Source organism: Anomalospiza imberbis, chromosome 5, assembly GCF_031753505.1.
Source record: "Anomalospiza imberbis isolate Cuckoo-Finch-1a 21T00152 chromosome 5, ASM3175350v1, whole genome shotgun sequence".
Taxonomy (NCBI): domain Eukaryota; kingdom Metazoa; phylum Chordata; class Aves; order Passeriformes; family Viduidae; genus Anomalospiza; species Anomalospiza imberbis.
Genome location: NC_089685.1, coordinates 271596 through 288879, shown reverse-complemented (window position 1 = coordinate 288879; position 17284 = coordinate 271596). Strand labels below are relative to the sequence as shown.

General features: G+C 69.0%; 1 protein-coding gene across 1 annotated transcript; it reads right to left on the bottom strand.

Annotated features, from left to right (window-relative positions):
* Positions 1-735: 735 nt before the first annotated feature.
* Positions 736-14873, bottom strand: RBM28 (RNA binding motif protein 28). Its single transcript, XM_068191980.1, has 17 exons — positions 14727-14873; positions 13485-13744; positions 11519-11594; positions 11337-11429; positions 9859-9933; positions 8662-9015; positions 7463-7529; positions 7276-7385; positions 6786-6859; positions 6328-6469; positions 5472-5536; positions 5222-5386; positions 3578-3712; positions 2938-3012; positions 1737-1999; positions 1238-1334; positions 736-1114 (listed from the first exon to the last, which is right to left on the bottom strand). The coding sequence occupies exons 1-17, from the start codon at positions 14851-14853 to the stop codon at positions 983-985; spliced, it is 2310 nt and encodes a 769-aa protein (XP_068048081.1). The 5' UTR covers positions 14854-14873; the 3' UTR covers positions 736-982.
* Positions 14874-17284: the final 2411 nt, after the last annotated feature.

The following is a 17284-nucleotide window of genomic DNA, read 5'->3' as shown; positions in this document are numbered from 1 at the left end:
GCCACACGGGGACAAGGGACTCCCCTGAGAAACGGGAGTGTCCCGGGGGCACCTGGGGACAAGGGACCCCCGGGACACGGGGGCACCTGGGGACAAGGGACTGCGGGGCCCTGGGATGTCCCCGGCCCCCAGGCCAGCGGTGACGCGGGGACACGGCCCCGGTGACTCAGTGGCAGTTGATGACTCGCTGGTGGCTTTGCCATCGCCCCGGCCTGGTGCGACCCTGACACTTCCAGCCGAGGTGGGGACACGGGGGCTGGCTGGGACCCCCAGTGAAGGGGAAAAGGGACGGGGAGACAGGGAGAGAGCTACAAGGGGGACAAAGGGACAGGGATGGGGGCACAGGGACGCTGCGTGTCACACACGGGTGTCACTGACAGCGTCACTCTGTGTCCCTTGCAGCGCTGGCCTGGCCCCTCCCGGTCCCCGCCCGGAGCCCCCTGCCCCCCCCAGCCCCACGGTGGGGACACCCCGGGACAGGGTGGCCGTGGGGCAGCGTCACCCCCGGGTCACGTCCCTCACGCCCGGGGCCACCCGAGGTTGGTGGCCACACGGGGCCACCGTGACTCAGCCGGGACCCGCGGAGGTTGGGGGGGGGACACGGGGGGGACCCACGGGACCCGAAACTCACGGGACCCCCCCAATTCCTCCCCGGGGGTCTCCACCCTCCCTCCCTGGGGCGCCCCTGACCCCCGTCCCAGGGGAGATGTTTTGGGGTCCCCGAGGTGGGGGGCAGCACCGAGAGGCCAAATTTTCCTCAAAAAACCCATTTTTATTAAAACCCAGGAAGATGCAGAGCCATGGGGGGGAGCACCCCCAAATCCTGGGGGGCACCAGGGGGGACCCAGGGCTGGGTGCCCCCCCAACTCCCCCCAGAGCGCATGGGGGCAGCACCCCAAAACCCCCCTGTGAGGTTTGGGACCCGCGGCACCCCCAGGGGGCTTTTGAGGTGCCAGGGGGCTTTTGGGGCACGGGGGGAGCCTCAGCTCTCGAACCACTTGCCCCCCCGGGCCGTGGGGGAGTTGCTCCCCAAAATCTTCCTCTTGTACCTCTCCACCAGCTCCTGGAACCGCGCCTCGGCCCCCCCGGGGCCCCCCCGGCGCCGCCGCTGGGTCTGGGGGACACAGGGGTGAGGGGGAGCCCAAGGCACCGGTGCCCCCGAGCTGGGGGGCAGCTCTGGGGGGGCAGTGGAGCAGCGGGGGTGCCCAGCTCCCGGGGGAGAACCCCAAATGCCTACCTGGGGCGAGGGCACCCGGAGCTTCTCCCGCCGCCGAGAGGCCTTGGGGGCTTTGGGGGGCTTGGGGGCGGGCTGAGCCTTCCCTTTGTCCCGTTTCCTGGGGGGAAAAGGGGAATTGGGAAAAGGGGGAACTGGGGGAGAGACCCCGGGGTGCCCCGAGGGGCAGAGACCCCCGGGGAGGGGAAGGATAAAGGTTTGGGGGAAAGAGGGGAGAAAAGAGGGGGGAAAGGGAAGGAATGGGGTGGGAAAGGGGGAAAAAGGGAGGGAAAGGAGAAGGAAAGGGGAAAGAGAGAAAAGGGGGGGCAAAAGGGAAGGAAAAGGGGGAGAAATGAGGGAAGGAGAGGGAGGAAAAGGGTGGATGGGGGAGAGGAAAAGGGAAGGGTGAAAAAGGGGACAAATGGGGAGGATAAAGGGGGAAAAGGAAAGGGAAATGGGGTGAAAACAGAGAGTGGGAGGGGAGGAAAGGGGGACAAGGGCTGGGGCGCAGGGCCCCCCTCACCTGATTTTGGGGCCGCGGTGGGAGGGCAGCGCCAGCACCTTGGTGCGGGGGGCCCCAGGAGCCCCCCTGTGCCCCGGGCCCTGCGTGCGGAACCCGGCCCAGGGGGTCCCGGGGGGCACCCCCGGGGGGGCCTGGGGGGCGGCCTGGGGGGCGGCCTGGGGTCCCCCCGAGCCTGCGGGGGGGTCTGGCTGCCCCTGGGGGGGATCCGGGGCTCCCTGGGGAGGCTTTGGGGGTCCCGCGGCCGCCTTGGCCTTGGCCTTGAGCTGTGGGGAAAGAGGGGTCAGTGCAGGGGTCAGGGACGGGGTCAGGGACGGGGTCAGGGACAGGGTCAGGGACAGGGTCAGGGACGGGGTCAGGGATGGGGTCAGGGACAGGGTCAGGGACAGGGTCAGGGACAGGGTCAGGGATGGGGTCAGGGCAGGGGTCAGGGCAGGGGTCAGGGACGGGGTCAGGGATGGGGTCAGGGACGGGGTCAGGGACGGGGGACAGGGATGGGGTCAGGGATGGGGTCAGGGACGGGGTCAGGGATGGGGTCAGGGACGGGGTCAGGGACGGGGTCAGGGATGGGGTCAGGGATGGGGTCAGGGATGGGGTCAGGGACGGGGTCAGGGACAGGGACGGGGTCAGGGCAGGGGTCAGGGACGGGGTCAGGGACGGGGTCAGGGATGGGGTCAGGGACAGGGACGGGGACAGGGACGGGGTCAGGGACGGGGTCAGGGACGGGGTCAGGGACAGGGACGGGGACAGGGATGGGGTCAGGGATGGGGTCAGGGCAGGGGTCAGGGATGGGGTCAGGGATGGGGTCAGGGATGGGGTCAGGGCAGGGGTCAGGGATGGGGTCAGGGATGGGGTCAGGGATGGGGTCAGGGCAGGGGTCAGGGATGGGGTCAGGGACGGGGTCAGGGCAGGGGTCAGTGCAGGGGTCAGGGATGGGGTCAGGTTTGGGGTCAGCACTGGGGTCAGCACTGGGGTCAGGGACGGGGTCAGGGACGGGGTCAGGGCAGGGGTCAGGGCAGGGGTCAGGTTTGGGGTCAGTGCAGGGGTCAGGTTTGGGGTCAGGTTTGGGGTCAGGTTTGGGGTCAGCACTGGGGTCAGGGCAGGGGTAAGGTTTGGGGTCAGCAGTGGGGTCAGCAGTGGGGTCAGGTTTGGGGTCAGCAGTGGGGTCAGGGCAGGGGACCCCGGGGGCTCAGGGCTCCCCTACCAGGCCCCGCTGGATCCGCTGCTCCCGCAGCCGCAGCTTCCGCCGGTCCTCCAGCGCGAACTCCACGATCGGGCGCTGGGGGGCACGGTGGGCACCCCGAAACGCCCCAAAAACCGGGGGGACACCCCCCAAATACCCCAAACACCGTGGGGGAACACCCCCAAATACCCCAAACACCACGGGGCACCCCGAAACGCCCCAAAAACCAGGAGGAGCCCCCCCAAAACCAAGGGGACATTTCTAAAGCTCCCAAAATACCATGCAGAGCACCCCAACACCCCAGGGGGCACCCTGAAACCCCCCGAGCACCAGAGAGGTCCTCACAACCCAGGGGGAGATCCCAAAACCCCACCGAAACCTCGTGACACCCCAACACCACGAGGGCACCCCGAAACCCAGAGGGGACCCCAGAAACCGCCCTGTGAAACACTGAGAGGGTAACCCAGAACACCCCAAAAACCGGGGGGCACACCAAAACACCCGGGGGAACCCCAAAGTACCCAGGAGAACCCCCAGAACCCGCAGGGCACCCCAAAATCCCAGGGGGGATCCCAGGAAATCCCAGGGGAACCCCGGAATGCTGGGGGCAGCTCTGCGGTGTGGAAACGGGGTCCCCTGGATTTGGGGTACCCCCACTGACCTTGTGGGCCCCAAAGAGGTCGGGGTTGTTGTTGAGGCGCCGCAGGGCCCCCAGGGCCTCCTCGTGCTCCCCGAACTCCACAAAGGCGAACCCCAAAGATTGGCCCTGGCCCCGCAGCTCCCGCATCACCCGGCACTGGGGAGGGAAAGGATGGGGTCACCCCAAAAACATCCCCTGGCTCACCCCAAAACCCACCCAGGGCACCCCAAACCCCCCCACAGCTCCCACATCACCCGGCACAGGGGAAGGGATGGGGTCACCCCAAAAACATCCCCTGGCTCACCCCAAAACCCACCCAGGGCAGCTCCTGCCTCACCCGGCACTGGGGAGGGAAGGGATCCCCCCCAGAACCCCAAACTCCCCTGGAGTCACCCCAAACCTTCCCCTCCCCCTGCACCCCCCAGCACTGGGGAATGGGCTCCCCAAAACCCCCCACCTTCCCCCGGAGAACCCGCAACATCCCCCAGGGGACGCAGCGGGGACCCCCCCACCTCCCCCTGCAGCCCAAACCCCTCCTGGGGGGGACCCCAACAGCCCTGCAGCCCCAAATCACCCCCAAATGGCCTCCAGCTACCAGAGGAGAGGACACAGAGACAGGGCACAGGGGGGACACGGGGGGACAAAAGGGAACACGGGGGGACACAGGGGGACACGAGGGACAAAGAGGGACACGGGGGGACACAGAGGGACACGAGGGGACAAAGAGGGACACGAGGGGACAAAGAGGGACACGGGGGGACACAGAGGGACACGGGGGGACAAAAGGGAACACGGGGGGACACAGAGGGACACGGGGGGACACGGAGGGACACGAGGGGACAAAAGGGAACACGGGGGGACACAGGGGAACACGGTGGGACAAAAGGGAACACGGGGGGACACAGGGGGACACGAGGGGACAAAGAGGGACACGGGGGGACACAGAGGGACACGAGGGGACAAAGAGGGACACGGGGGGACAAAGAGGGACACGAGGGGACAAAGAGGGACACGGGGGGACACGGAGGGACACGAGGGGACAAAGAGGGACACGGGGGGACACAGAGGGACACGAGGGACAAAGAGGGACACGGGGGGACACAGAGGGACACGAGGGGACAAAGAGGGACACGGGGGGACACAGGGGGACACGGTGGGACAAAAGGGAACACGGGGGGACACAGGGGGACACGAGGGGACAAAGAGGGACACGGGGGGACACAGAGGGACACGAGGGGACAAAGAGGGACACGGGGGGACACAGGGGGACACGAGGGGACAAAGAGGGACACGGGGGGACACAGGGGAACACGAGGGGACAAAGAGGGACACGGGGGGACACGGAGGGACACGAGGGGACAAAGAGGGACACGGGGGGACACAGGGGGACACGGTGGGACAAAAGGGAACACGGGGGGACACAGGGGGACACGAGGGGACAAAGAGGGACACGAGGGGACAAAGAGGGACACGGGGGGACACAGAGGAACATGAGGGGACAAAGAGGGACACAAGGGGACAATGAGGGACACGGGGGGACACAGAGGGACACGAGGGGACAAAGAGGGACACGGGGGGACATGGAGGGACACGAGGGGACAAAGAGGGACACGGGGGGACACAGAGGGACACGGAGGGGCCTCGGGGGGACCCCGGCGCCCCCACCTCCTTGATGAGGGGGGCCGTGCCCCCGGGGCCGCGCAGCAGGGCACGCAGCAGGGCGCGCAGCCGGGGCGTGTCCAGCGCCTTGGGCAGGTTGTGCAGGCACAGCCGGGTCCGCGAGACCCCGATGTTGGGGTCCTGCAGCCGCCGCCGCTTCAGCTCCTCGAACTGGGGGGGACGCCAGGGTCAGCGGGGCCGGGCAGGGGGGGCGCCCCCAAGCCCCCCGGAGCCCCGCGGGGCCCCACTCACTCACCCGCGCACGCTTGGCCATGTCCGAGTCGCTGACGCCCTCGGCAGCGCGGGAGCCCGGGCGGATGGCTGGGGTGGGAATTGGGGGGTCAGGGGATTTGGGGGGGCTGTGGCGAATGGGGGAGCCCGGGCGGATGGCTGGGGTGGGAATTGGGGGGTCAGGGGATTTGGGGGGGCTGTGGGGAATGGGGGAGCCCGGGCGGATGGCTGGGGTGGGAATTGGGGGATCAGGGGATTTGGGGGGGCTGTGGGGAATGGGGGAACCCAGGCGGATGGCCGGGAACGGGGAAATGGGATAATTTTGGGAATTTGGGGAGTCAGGGGATTTGGGGGGGCTGTGGGGAATGGGGGAGCCCGGGCGGATGGCCGGGAACAGGGAAATGGGATAATTTTGGGAATTTGGGGAGTCAGGGGATTTGGGGGGGCTGTGGGGAATGGGGGAGCCCGGGCGGATGGCCGGGAACAGGGAAATGGGATAATTTTGGGAATTTGGGGAGTCAGGGGACTTGGGGGGGCTGTGGGGAATGGGGGAGCCCAGGAGGGTGGCTGGGAATGGGGAAATGGTATAATTTTGGGAATTTGGGGGGTCAGGGGATAATGGGAGAGCCCGGGCAGATGTTTGGGGCAGGGTACGGGTGTGTGGGGGGATCAGAGAAATTTGGTGGGGCAAAGACAGAGCGGCTCAGGAGGGTTGGCAAGGGCTTGAGAAGCGCTGGGGGGCAGAGGGAATGAGGGCTTGGGGGACGTGGGCACCACGGGAAAACAGGGGTTGGGGTCCTCAGGAGAATGGGGAGGCTGGGGGGTCACGGAGGGAGAACGGGGGTCAGGGAGGGCTGGGGGCGTGGGGGGCACCGACTCACCCCCCTCCCGGGCCAGGTACAGGTTCCTGGTGCCGCTTCGGGGCCGGGCTGCCCCCGAGCCCCCCTGGAGCCCCCGGGCCTGGTCCCGGCTCAGCGCGGGGTCCACGCGCAGCAGCCGCCCCCCGACACGGAGCCCCCCGCCCTGGGGACGCCGGGCTCAGGGAGGGACCCTCAGACACCCCCAAACCTTCCCCACAGCATCCCCCAAAGCCTCCCACACCCCCTCAAAGCCCCCCAAACTCGCATCCCAACAGAACCCCAAACTGCCCCCAAAACCCTCCCGCCCGAACTCCCCTCAGCCCCTCCCCGACGCCCTGGGGATCCCCCAAACCCTGCCCCAAAGCCCCCCAGGAGCTGCCCCCAGCCACGCCAGGAGCCCTGACAGCTCCTGGAGTCCCCATCCCCGGGGGTCTCTGTCACTCCCGGGGTCCCCGCTGCCCCCCAGGGTCCCCCCTCACCTCGTGCCCCTCCTGAGCAGCCTCGATGCATTTCTGGGCCCCCTCGCGGGTCTCAAACTGGGCAAAGGCAGAGCCTGGGGGGGTGAGGGGGGTCAGGGGGACACGGGGGGAGCCCCCAGGGGAGGGGAAGCCAACCCCAAATGCGGAACACCCCCAATTTGAGGACCACCCCAGAAGTGAAATAATCCCTGCCCCCCTTGGCAGACATTGCCCAGGAAGGGCCTCCCCCAAATGTGGAACAGACAGCCCCCCAAAACACGGGACCCCATAATCTGAGACCCCCCTCCAGCTCCCAGCACCCCTCAAAGGACTCTGTGGGGTACCCCCTCCCAAATATCCCCCCAGGATTCCCTGAGGTGTCCCCCATCCTCCGGGGTGCAGCCCCCCTGCTCCCTGCCCCCTTTCTGGGGGTCTGGCTGTGGGGAAGCAGCACCTGGTGCCCCCCAGCCCCACCTTTGGGGGTCCCCCAGCCCCCCAGCCCCTGCCCCACCTTTGGGGGTGCCGGTGTGGGGGTGCAGCACCAGCCGGACGTAGCAGAGCCCCCCGAACCGGGCCAGGCTCTCCTCCAGCTCCTCCTCCTCGGTGTCGAACGAGAGATTCCTGGGGGGGCCGGGGGCTCAGGGGGGTCCGGGGCTGCCCCAGGCTCGGGGTCCCCCAGCCCCCGGCCCCCCACTCACCGGATGAACACGGTCCTGCCCTCGCCCACGTCCGACGGCCGCTGCCGGCGCTTGCGGGGGGGCTCCTCTGCAAGGGGGGGGGGGGTTAGGGCACCTGGGAGCCCCCCAGGGGCACCCCCGGACCCCCAGGAACCCCCCCGGACCCCCAGAAGTGCCCCTGTCCCCTGGAAGACCCCTCAGATTGCCCTAAGTCCTTCTCTGGAACCTCCCCAACCCCTTCACCTCTCCCACAGACCCCCCACCAACAGCCCCCAGGAGCCCCCAGCCCACCCCAAAATCCCCAGGAGCCCCCCAGCCCACCCCAAACCCCCCAGGAGCCCCCAAGCCCACCCCAAAATCCCCAGGAGCCCCCAGCCCACCCCAAACCCCCCCCCCCCAGGAGCCCCCCAGCCCACCCCAAACCCCCAGGAGCCCCCAGCCCACCCCAACCCCCCCCCCCCAGGAGCCCCCCACCCCAACCCTCCCCCAGGAGCCCCCAGCCCACCCCAAAATCCCCAGGAGCCCCCCAGCCCACCCCAAAATCCCCAGGAGCCCCCAGCCCACCCCAAACCCCCCCCCCCCAGGAGCCCCCCAGCCCACCCCAAACCCCCAGGAGCCCCCAGCCCACCCCAACCCCCCCCCCAGGAGCCCCCCACCCCAACCCTCCCCCAGGAGCCCCCAGCCCACCCCAAAATCCCCAGGAGCCCCCCAGCCCACCCCAAAATCCCCAGGAGCCCCCAGCCCACCCCAAACCCCCCAGGAGCCCCCAGCCCACCCCAAACCCTCCAGGAGCCCCCAGCCCACCCCAAAATCCCCAGGAGCCCCCAGCCCACCCCAAACCCCCCAGGAGCCCCCCAGCCCACCCCAACCCCCCCCCCCCCGCCAGGAGCCCCCCAGCCCACCCCAAAATCCCCAGGAGCCCCCAGCCCACCCCAAACCCCCCAGGAGCCCCCAGCCCACCCCAAAATCCCCAGGAGCCCCCCAGCCCATCCCAACCCTCCCCCAGGAGCCCCCAGTCCACCCTAAACCCCCCAGGAGCCCCCCAGCCCACCCCAAACCCCCCAGGAGCCCCCAGCCCACCCCAAACCCCCCCAGCTCTCTCTAACCCCCCCAGGAGCGCCCCCTGAGCCCACAAAAGCCCCCCCAGATTCTGCACAGACCCCACAGAACCCTCCCATCCCAGAAGCCCCCAGCCCCAGCTGTGCCAGTACCCAACAAACCTTCCTCGTCCTCTTCATCTTCATCCTCCTCATCCTCTTCCTTTTCCTCATCTTCCTCCTGCTCTTCCTCTTCTTTCTCCTCAGCTTCCTCTTCCTCCTTTTTTTTCCTGTGCCCCAGCCCAGCTCTGACCCCTGGACCCCTTTTTGGGGTCTGCCGGGGTGGCTGTGCAGCTTCCTCCTCCTCCTCCTCCTCCTCCTCCTCCTCCTCTTCATCTTCTTCGTCTTCTTCTTCTTCTTCTTCTTCTTCTTCTTCATCTTCTTCTTCGTCGTCCTCTTGATTTCCTTCAGCCCCCTCCCCTTCTTCTCCCTGTTTTTCCTCTTTTCCCTTGTTTTCCTGCCCTTTCTCCTCCTCCTCTGTAAGAACGGGGTGGGGGGGGGTCACAGTCACCCCTCGCCCCCCTCTGCCCCCCAAATCCCCGGGGTGGCCCAGCCCCTCACACGGGGTGGGGGTGCGGGGGGGAATTTGGGGTCCCACCAGGGGGTGTGGGGGATTTGGGGGGCAGTTTTGGGGTCTCACCGGGGGTTTGGGGGATTTGGGGGGCAGTTTTGGGGCTCACAGGGGTTTTGGGGGATTTGGGGGGCAGTTTTGGGGTCTCACCGGGGGTTTGGGGGATTTAGGGGGCAGTTTTGGGGCTCACAGGGGGTTTGGGGGATTTGGGGGGCAGTTTTGGGGCTCACAGGGGTTTTGGGGGATTTGGGGGGCAGTTTTGGGGTCTCACCGGGGGTTTGGGGGATTTGGGGGGCAGATTTGGGGTCTCACCGGGGGTTTGGGGGATTTGGGGGGCAGTTTTGGGGCTCACAGGGGTTTGGGGGATTTGGGGGGCAGTTTTGGGGTCTCACCGGGGCCTTGGGGGATTTAGGGGGCAGTTTTGGGGCTCACAGGGGTTTTGGGGGATTTGGGGGGCAGTTTTGGGGTCTCACCGGGGCCTTGGGGGATTTAGGGGGCAGTTTTGGGGCTCACAAGGCTTTGGGGGATTTGGGGGGCAGTTTTGGGGCTCACAGGGGTTTGGGGGATTTGGGGGGCAGTTTTGGGGCTCACAGGGGGTTTGGGGGATTTGGGGGGCAGTTTTGGGGCTCACAGGGGTTTGGGGGATTTGGGGGGCAGTTTTGGGGCTCACAGGGGTTTGGGGGATTTGGGGGGCAGTTTTGGGGCTCACAGGGGTTTTGGGGGATTTGGGGGGCAGTTTTGGGGCTCACCAGGTGTTCTTGGGGCTCCCTGTGTCCCCTGGTACTTGTCCTTGGCCACGGCCCAGTCCACGGCCAGGGGCCGCCCTGGGGGGCACGGGGGGGTCAGAGCCCCAAATTCCTGAGGGACCCCGTGCCCCACAGACCCCCCCCCTCCGTGTGTCCCTTACCCAGGGACCCCCCCGGCACCCCCAGTGCCCCCCAGCTCCCACCCGCACCCCCCATTTCCCCCAGCCCCCCCAAACCTGTTATCTCCTCTCCGTGGAGACCCCCAGCACCCCCAACCTCCCCGGGACCCCTGCTGAACCCCAGGACCCCCCCAGGACCCCCCAAACCTGATCTGAACCCCAGAACCCCCCCAGGACCCCCAGACCTCTGATCTGAACCCCAGGACCCTCCCAGGAACCCCCAAACCTGATCTGAACCCCAGGACCCCCCCAGGAGCCCCCAGACCTCTGAGCTGAACCCCAGGAGCCCCCCAGGAACCCCCAAACCTGATCTGAACCCCAGGACCCCCCCAGGACCCCCAGACCTCTGAGCTGAACCCCAGGAGCCCCCCAGGACCCCCCAAACCTGAGCTGAACCCCAGGACCCCCCCAGGAGCCCCCAGACCTCTGAGCTGAACCCCAGGAGTCCCCCAGGACCCCCCAAACCTGAGCTGAACCCCAGGACCCCCCCAGGAACCCCCAAACCTGATCTGAACCCCAGGACCCCCCCAGGAGCCCCCAGACCTCTGATCTGAACCCCAGGACCCCCGCAGGAACCCCCAAACCTGATCTGAACCCCAGGACCCCCCCCAGGACCCCCAGACCGCTGAGCTGAACCCCAGGACCCCCCCAGGACCCCCCAAACCTGATCTGAACCCCAGGACCCCCCCAGGACCCCCAAACCTGATCTGAACCCCAGGACCCCCCCAGGACCCCCAAACCTGATCTGAACCCCAGGACCCCCCCAGGACCCCCAAACCTGAGCTGAACCCCAGGTACCCCAGACCTCTGAGCTGAACCCCAGAACCCCCCCAGGACCCCCAGACCTCTGAGCTGAACCCCAGGACCCCCCCAGGACCTCCCAAACCTGAGCTGAACCCCAGGAGCCCCCAGACCTCTGAGCTGAACCCCAGAACCCCCCCAGGACCCCCAGACCTCTGATCTGAACCCCAGGAGCCCCCAGACCTCTGAGCTGAACCCCAGGAGCCCCCCAGGACCCCCCAAACCTGATCTGAACCCCAGGACCCCCAGACCTCTGATCTGAACCCCAGGACCCCCCCAGGACCCCCCAAACCTGAGCTGAACCCCAGGAGCCCCAGACCTCTGAGCTGAACCCCAGGACCCCCCAAACCTGATCTGAACCCCAGAACCCCCCCAGGACCCCCAGACCTCTGAGCTGAACCCCAGGACCCCCCAAACCTGATGTGAACCCCAGCACCCCCAGACCTCTGAGCTGAACCCCAGGACCCCCCAAACCTGATGTGAACCCCAGCACCCCCAGACCTCTGAGCTGGGCCCCGTTGAGCCCCCGCAGCGCCGCAGCCGCCTCGCGCAGGTTCCGCAGCTGGACGAAGGCGAAGCCCCTCGGGGTCCCGTCTGCAAGAGCCCCCCAGAGCCCCCGAGTGAGCCCCGGCCTGGGGGGCGGTGGGAGCAGCCGGGGGGCTCGGGGGGCTCAGGGGGCTCACCAGGCTTCCGGGGCACGCTCAGCTCCAGCACGGGGCCAAAGGGGGAGAAGAGAGCCCGGAGCTCCTCCTCGGAGCACTGCGGGGACAGGGGGTTTGTGGGGTCACTGCAGGGTCAGGGGGGTCACTGCGGGGACAGGGGTTGTGGGGTCACTGTGGGGTCAGGGGAACAGGGGGTTTGTGGGGTCAGGGGGTGTCAGGGGGACAGGGGGGTTTGTGGGGTCACTGTGGGGTTGGAGAGGTCACTGTGGGGTCAGGGGGTTTGTGGGGTCACTGTGGGGTTGGAGAGGTCACTGTGGGGTCAGGGGGTTTGTGGGGTCACTGTGGGGTTGGAGAGGTCACTGTGGGGTCAGGGGGTTTGTGGGGTCACTGTGGGGTCGGAGGAGTCACTGTGGGGTCAGGGGGTTTGTGGGGTCACTGTGGGGTTGGAGAGGTCACTGTGGGGTCAGGGGGTTTGTGGGGTCACTGTGGGGTCGGAGGAGTCACTGTGGGGTCAGGGGGTTTGTGGGGTCACTGTGGGGTTGGAGAGGTCACTGTGGGGTCAGGGGGTTTGTGGGGTCACTGTGGGGTCGGAGGAGTCACTGTGGGGTCAGGGGGTTTGTGGGGTCACTGTGGGGTTGGAGAGGTCACTGTGGGGTCAGGGGGTTTGTGGGGTCACTGTGGGGCCGGAGGAGTCACTGTGGGGTCAGGGGGTTTGTGGGGTCACTGCGGGTCAGGGGGGTCACTGTGGGGTCAGGGGGTTTGTGGGGTCACTGTGGGGTCGGAGGAGTCACTGTGGGGTCAGGGGGGATCACTGTGGGGTCACTGTGGGGTCAGAGAAGTTACTGTGGGGTCAGGGGGATCACTGTGGGGTCAGGGAGTTTGGGGGGTCACTGTGGGGTCAGGGGGTTTGTGGGGTCACTGCAAGGTCAGAGGGGTCACTGTGGGGTCAGAGGAGTCACTGTGGGGTCAGGGGGTTTGTGGGGTCACTGTGGGGTCAGGGGGGTCACTGTGGGGTCAGGGGGGTCACTGTGGGGTCACTGTGGGGTCAGAGAAGTCATTGTGGAGTCAGGGGGTTTGTGGGGTCACTGTGGGGTCGGAGGAGTCACTGTGGGGTCGGGGGTTTGTGGGGTCACTGCGGGGTCGGAGGGATCACTGTGGGGTCAGGGGGTTTGTGGGGTCACTGTGGGGTCAGGGGGGTCACTGTGGGGTCAGGGGGTTTGTGGGGTCACTGTGGGATCAGGGGAGTCACTGTGGGGTCAGGGGGTTTGGGGGGTCAGGGGGTTTGTGGGGTCACTGTGGGGTCAGGGGGTTTGGGGCGTCACTGTGGGGTCAGGGGGTTTGGGGCGTCACTGTGGGGTCAGGGGGTTTGTGGGGTCACTGTGGGGTCAGGGGGTTTGGGGGGTCACTGTGGGGTCAGGGGGTTTGGGGGGGTCACTGTGGGGTCAGGGGGTTTGTGGGGTCACTGTGGGGTCAGGGGGTTTGGGGCGTCACTGTGGGGTCAGGGGGTTTGGGGCGTCACTGTGGGGTCAGGGGGTTTGTGGGGTCACTGTGGGGTCAGGGGGTTTGGGTGGTCACTGTGGGGTCAGGGGGTTTGGGGGGGTCACTGTGGGGTCAGGGGGTTTGGGGCGTCACTGTGGGGTCAGGGGGTTTGTGGGGGCTGGGCCGCCCTGAGGAGAGGGGAGCACTGGGGGGCTCTGGAGGGGGCTGGGGGTCCTGGGGCCCTCAGGGTCTGCTGGGGAGGTGCCTTGGGAGGAATGGGGTCACTGGGGGGGGTCTAGGGGGAATTAGGGGGGTCCTGGGGATGGGGGAGTGCTGGGGGGGCCCTGGGGACCCCAGGGAAGAGGGGGGAGTGCTGGGGGGCGCAGGAGGGTCCCAGGCGGGTCCCGGGGGCGCTCAGGGATGCCCGGGGGTCCCAGGGGGCACGCGGGGGGATTGGGGTCCCTCGGGGGCTGCCCGGGGGTCCCCCCTCAGCCGGCGGTGCCCCCACCTGGAAGCTGAGGTTGCGCAGGATCAGCCGCGCCTTGCGGCAGGGGCCCCGCGGTTTCTTGGCCCGGGGGGGCTGCGGGGGGGGCTCCCCGTGCCCGGCCCCCCGCGGCCCCCCGGCCCCGGCCCTGTCCCTGTCCCTGGGCCGGGCCGGGCTGACCGCCAGGCGCCGCCCGCCCAGCTCGGGGGGCTCCCGCAGCGCCCGCCCCGCGTCCTCGGCCAGGGAGAACGTCACGTAGCCGAACCCGCGGCATTTCGGGGAGCCTGGGGGGCGGGGGGGCCGTCAGGGGCCGGGGTCCCCCGGCACGGCCCCCCAAAACCGGCCCTGCCCCGACACCCCCACTGTGGAGGCGGCCGAGTGCCCCCAGCCTGCCGCCCAAATTCATGCTCCACCAAATTCATGCTCCCCAGATTCCTGCCCCCCAGATTCCTGCTTCCCAAAGCTTCTGATCCTCAAATTCCTGCCCCCACAGATTCCTCCTTCCCAAAACTTCTGATCCCCAAATTCCTGCTCCCCAGATTCCTGCCCCCACAGATTCCTGCTTCCCAGAATTTCTCATCCCCAAATTCCCACCCCACAGATTCCTGCTCCCCACAGATTCCTGCTCCCCGAGCCCCCCAGTCCCTCTGCCCCTGCCCAGGCCTTCCCGGTGTCCCCCCCAGCCCCAAATCCCAGTCCCAGCCCCCCAGCTCCGGCCCCAATCCCAAATGTCACCTCCCATTCCAAGACCCTGCTCCCATCCCCCCGGACCCCCCAAACCGCAATCCAAGCCCCCCCAGACCCCAGCCCCAAATCCCTCCGCGCCCCCAGACCCCCCCGCCCCGGGCTCAGGCCCCTGTGCTCCCAACCTCCGCCCCCCAAATCCCAGTCCCAGCCCTCTCAAGCCCCCCAGCCCCCAGTCCCAGCCCCCAGCCCACGCTCCCAGCCCCTGCAGCCCCCCAGACCCCATCCCCAGCCCCCCAGACCCCAGCCCCTGCAGCCCCCCAGACCCCATTCCCAGCCCCCCCAGACCCCATTCCCAGCCCCTGCAGCCCCCCAGACCCCATTCCCAGCCCCCCCAGACCTCATTCCCAGCCCCTGCAGCCCCCCAGACCCCATTCCCAGCTCCCCCAGACCCCAATCCCAGCCTCTGCAGCCCCCCAGACCCCATTCCCAGCCCCCCAGCCCCCGCTCCCAGCCCAAACCCCGCTCCCATGGCGCTTCCGACACCGCCAAACCCCGCTCCCCGCTCCCCCCGGCGCGGACCCTTCTCGGTGACCACGAAGCAGCGGCGGACCGGCCCCAGGTGCCCGAAGAGCCGCTCCAGGAGCGCGGCGGTGGCTCCGGCGGGGAGGCCCCGCACCAGCACCGTGCGCGGCTCGGGCGCCGCCATCGTGGCTGGCGGGGGATGCGGGGAGCGGGGCGGAGCGGCGCCCGGGGCCCGGCGGGGCGAGCGCGCCCCCTGGCGGCGCGGAGGAGCGGGGGCGCGCCGGGGGTCGGGGGGCACGGGGGACACGGGGGGACACGGGGGGACACGGGGAGACACGGGGGACACGGGGGAACACAGGGGACACGGGGGTCGGGGGGACACGGGGGACACGGGGGGGCACGGGGGACACGGGGGGACACGGGGGGACACGGGGGACACGGGGGAACACAGGGGACACGGGGGTCGGGGGGACACGGGGGGGCACGGGGGACACGGGGGATACGGGGGACACGGGGTTCGGGGGGGACACGGGGGTCGGGGGGGACACGGGGGACACGGGGAGCACGGGGGGACACGGGGGACACGGGGGGACACGGGGGACACAGTGGGGACACGGGGGGCACGGGGGGACACGGGGAGCACGGGGGACACGGGGGACACAGTGGGGACACGGGGGGCACGGGGGGACACGGGGGGACACGGGGGGACACGGGGGACACGGGGGACACGGGGGGACATGGGGGACACGGGGGTCGGGGGGACACGGGGGTCGGGGGGGACACGGGGGACACGGGGAGCACGGGGGGACACGGGGGTCGGGGGGACACGGAGGGACACGGGGGGCACGGGGAGCACGGGGGACACGGGGGGCACGGGGAGCACGGGGGGACACGGGGGTCGGGGGGACACGGGGGGTCACGGGGGGACACGGGGGTCGGAGGACACGGGGAGCACGGGGGGACACGGGGTTCGGGGGGACACGGGGAACACGGGGGTTGGGGGGACACGGGGGACACGGGGGTCGGGGGCACGGAGGACACGGGGGGGCACGGGGGACACAGGGGGACACGGGGTTCGGGGGGACACGGGGGACACGGGGGTCGGGGGGGTCACGGGTGTCGGGGGGACACAGGGGGACACGGGGGGACACGCGGGTCGGGGGGACACGGGGGACACGGGGGGACACGGGGGACACAGTGGGGACACGGGGGAACACGGGGGTCGGGGGGGACACGGGGGACACGGGGGGACACGGGGGACACGGGGGACACGGGGGACACGGGGTTCGGGGGGACACGGGGTGTCGGGGGGTCACGGGGGTCGGGGGGACACGGGGGTCGGGGGATCACGGGGGGACACAGGGGGCACGGGGGTCGGGGAATCACGGGGGGACACGGGGTGTCGGGGGGTCACGGGGGTCGGGGGGACACGGGGGTCGGGGGGGACACGGGGGACACGGGGGGCTCCGGAGCCCCACAGCAGAGCCCGGAGGGGTCGTGGGGGCTCGGGGGGTCCCACCCCGCGGGAAGGGGGTGGAGAGGCCCTTGGGGTACCTTTCCAGGGAGCGGAGCGAGTTGGGGGGTGGGGGGGGTCAGAGGGGCTCGGGGGTCCCTCCGCAGGCCTGGGGATGCTCGGGGGCCCGCCCGGGGCTGTCACACACATCCTTCGCACGTGGCACTTTATTGGGTACACGTGGGGGGGCCATGGGGGATTTTGTGGGGCCCCAGGTCGTCACCAACATTTGGGGGTCTCGGGAATTTGGGGGGCACTTTATTACCCGTATTGGGGGGGTCACAGGGACCTGAGGGGCGTCTGGGGGGTCCCCAGACTGGCACCAGCACTTGGAAGGCTCAAAGAATTGGGGAGGCGCTTCTTACCCGTATTTGGGGGGGTCTCACGGAATTGGGGGGGGGGCCCCAGATGGGCACCAGCACTTCGGGGTCTCGAGGACGTGGGGGGCAGCTGGGGAGGTCCCCAGAATGGCACCAGCGATTGCAGGACTCCAGGCTTTGGGTGGGGCACTTTGTTACCCGTATTTGGGGGTCTCAAGGATTGGGGGGCGCCTTGGGGGTCCTCAAGTCCTTATCAGCACCTGGGGGGCTCAGCTGGGGCGGGCATTTTGTCACCCCTCTTCCTTGGGAGCTTCACGGGGGGGGGGTCCGCAGATGGCCACCAGCACCTGGGGGTCTCGAGAATATGGGGGGCTCAGGTTGTCACCCCTTTTCGGGGGTCTTAAGGACTTGGGAGCGGCTTGGGGGGTCCCCAGGGCACTGTCACTACTTGGGGGGCTCAGGAACTTGGGGGGGGGTCCCCAGATTGTCACCAGCAGGAGTCTCAGGAACACGGAGGGGGGCAGTTTGTTACCCGTATTTGGGGGTCTCGGGGACCTGGTGGGGCACCTTGGGGGTCCCCAGGTTGTCATCAACACTTGGGGGTCTCGAGGACATGGGGGGGGGGTGTCCCCGGATTGTCACCCGTACTTGGGGGGGGGTCTCAGGGACCTGGGGTGTCCCCGGATTGTCACCAGCACTTGGGGGGGTCTCAGGAATTTGGGGGTCCCGACGTTGTCACCCTCATTTGGGGGTCTCGGGGACTTGGGGGGCAGCTCAGGGGG

Coding starts and splice junctions, on each gene's coding strand:
- RBM28 (XM_068191980.1), bottom strand. CDS start 14,853: ATGGCGGCGCCCGAGCCGCGCACGGTGCTGGTGCGGGGCCTCCCCGCC. Junction 7,386..7,462: donor GGCAGGACCGTGTTCATCCG/GTGAGTGGGGGG, acceptor CGGCCCCCCCAG/GAATCTCTCGTTCGACACCG. Junction 5,537..6,327: donor GTACCTGGCCCGGGAGGGGG/GTGAGTCGGTGC, acceptor TTCCCACCCCAG/CCATCCGCCCGGGCTCCCGC.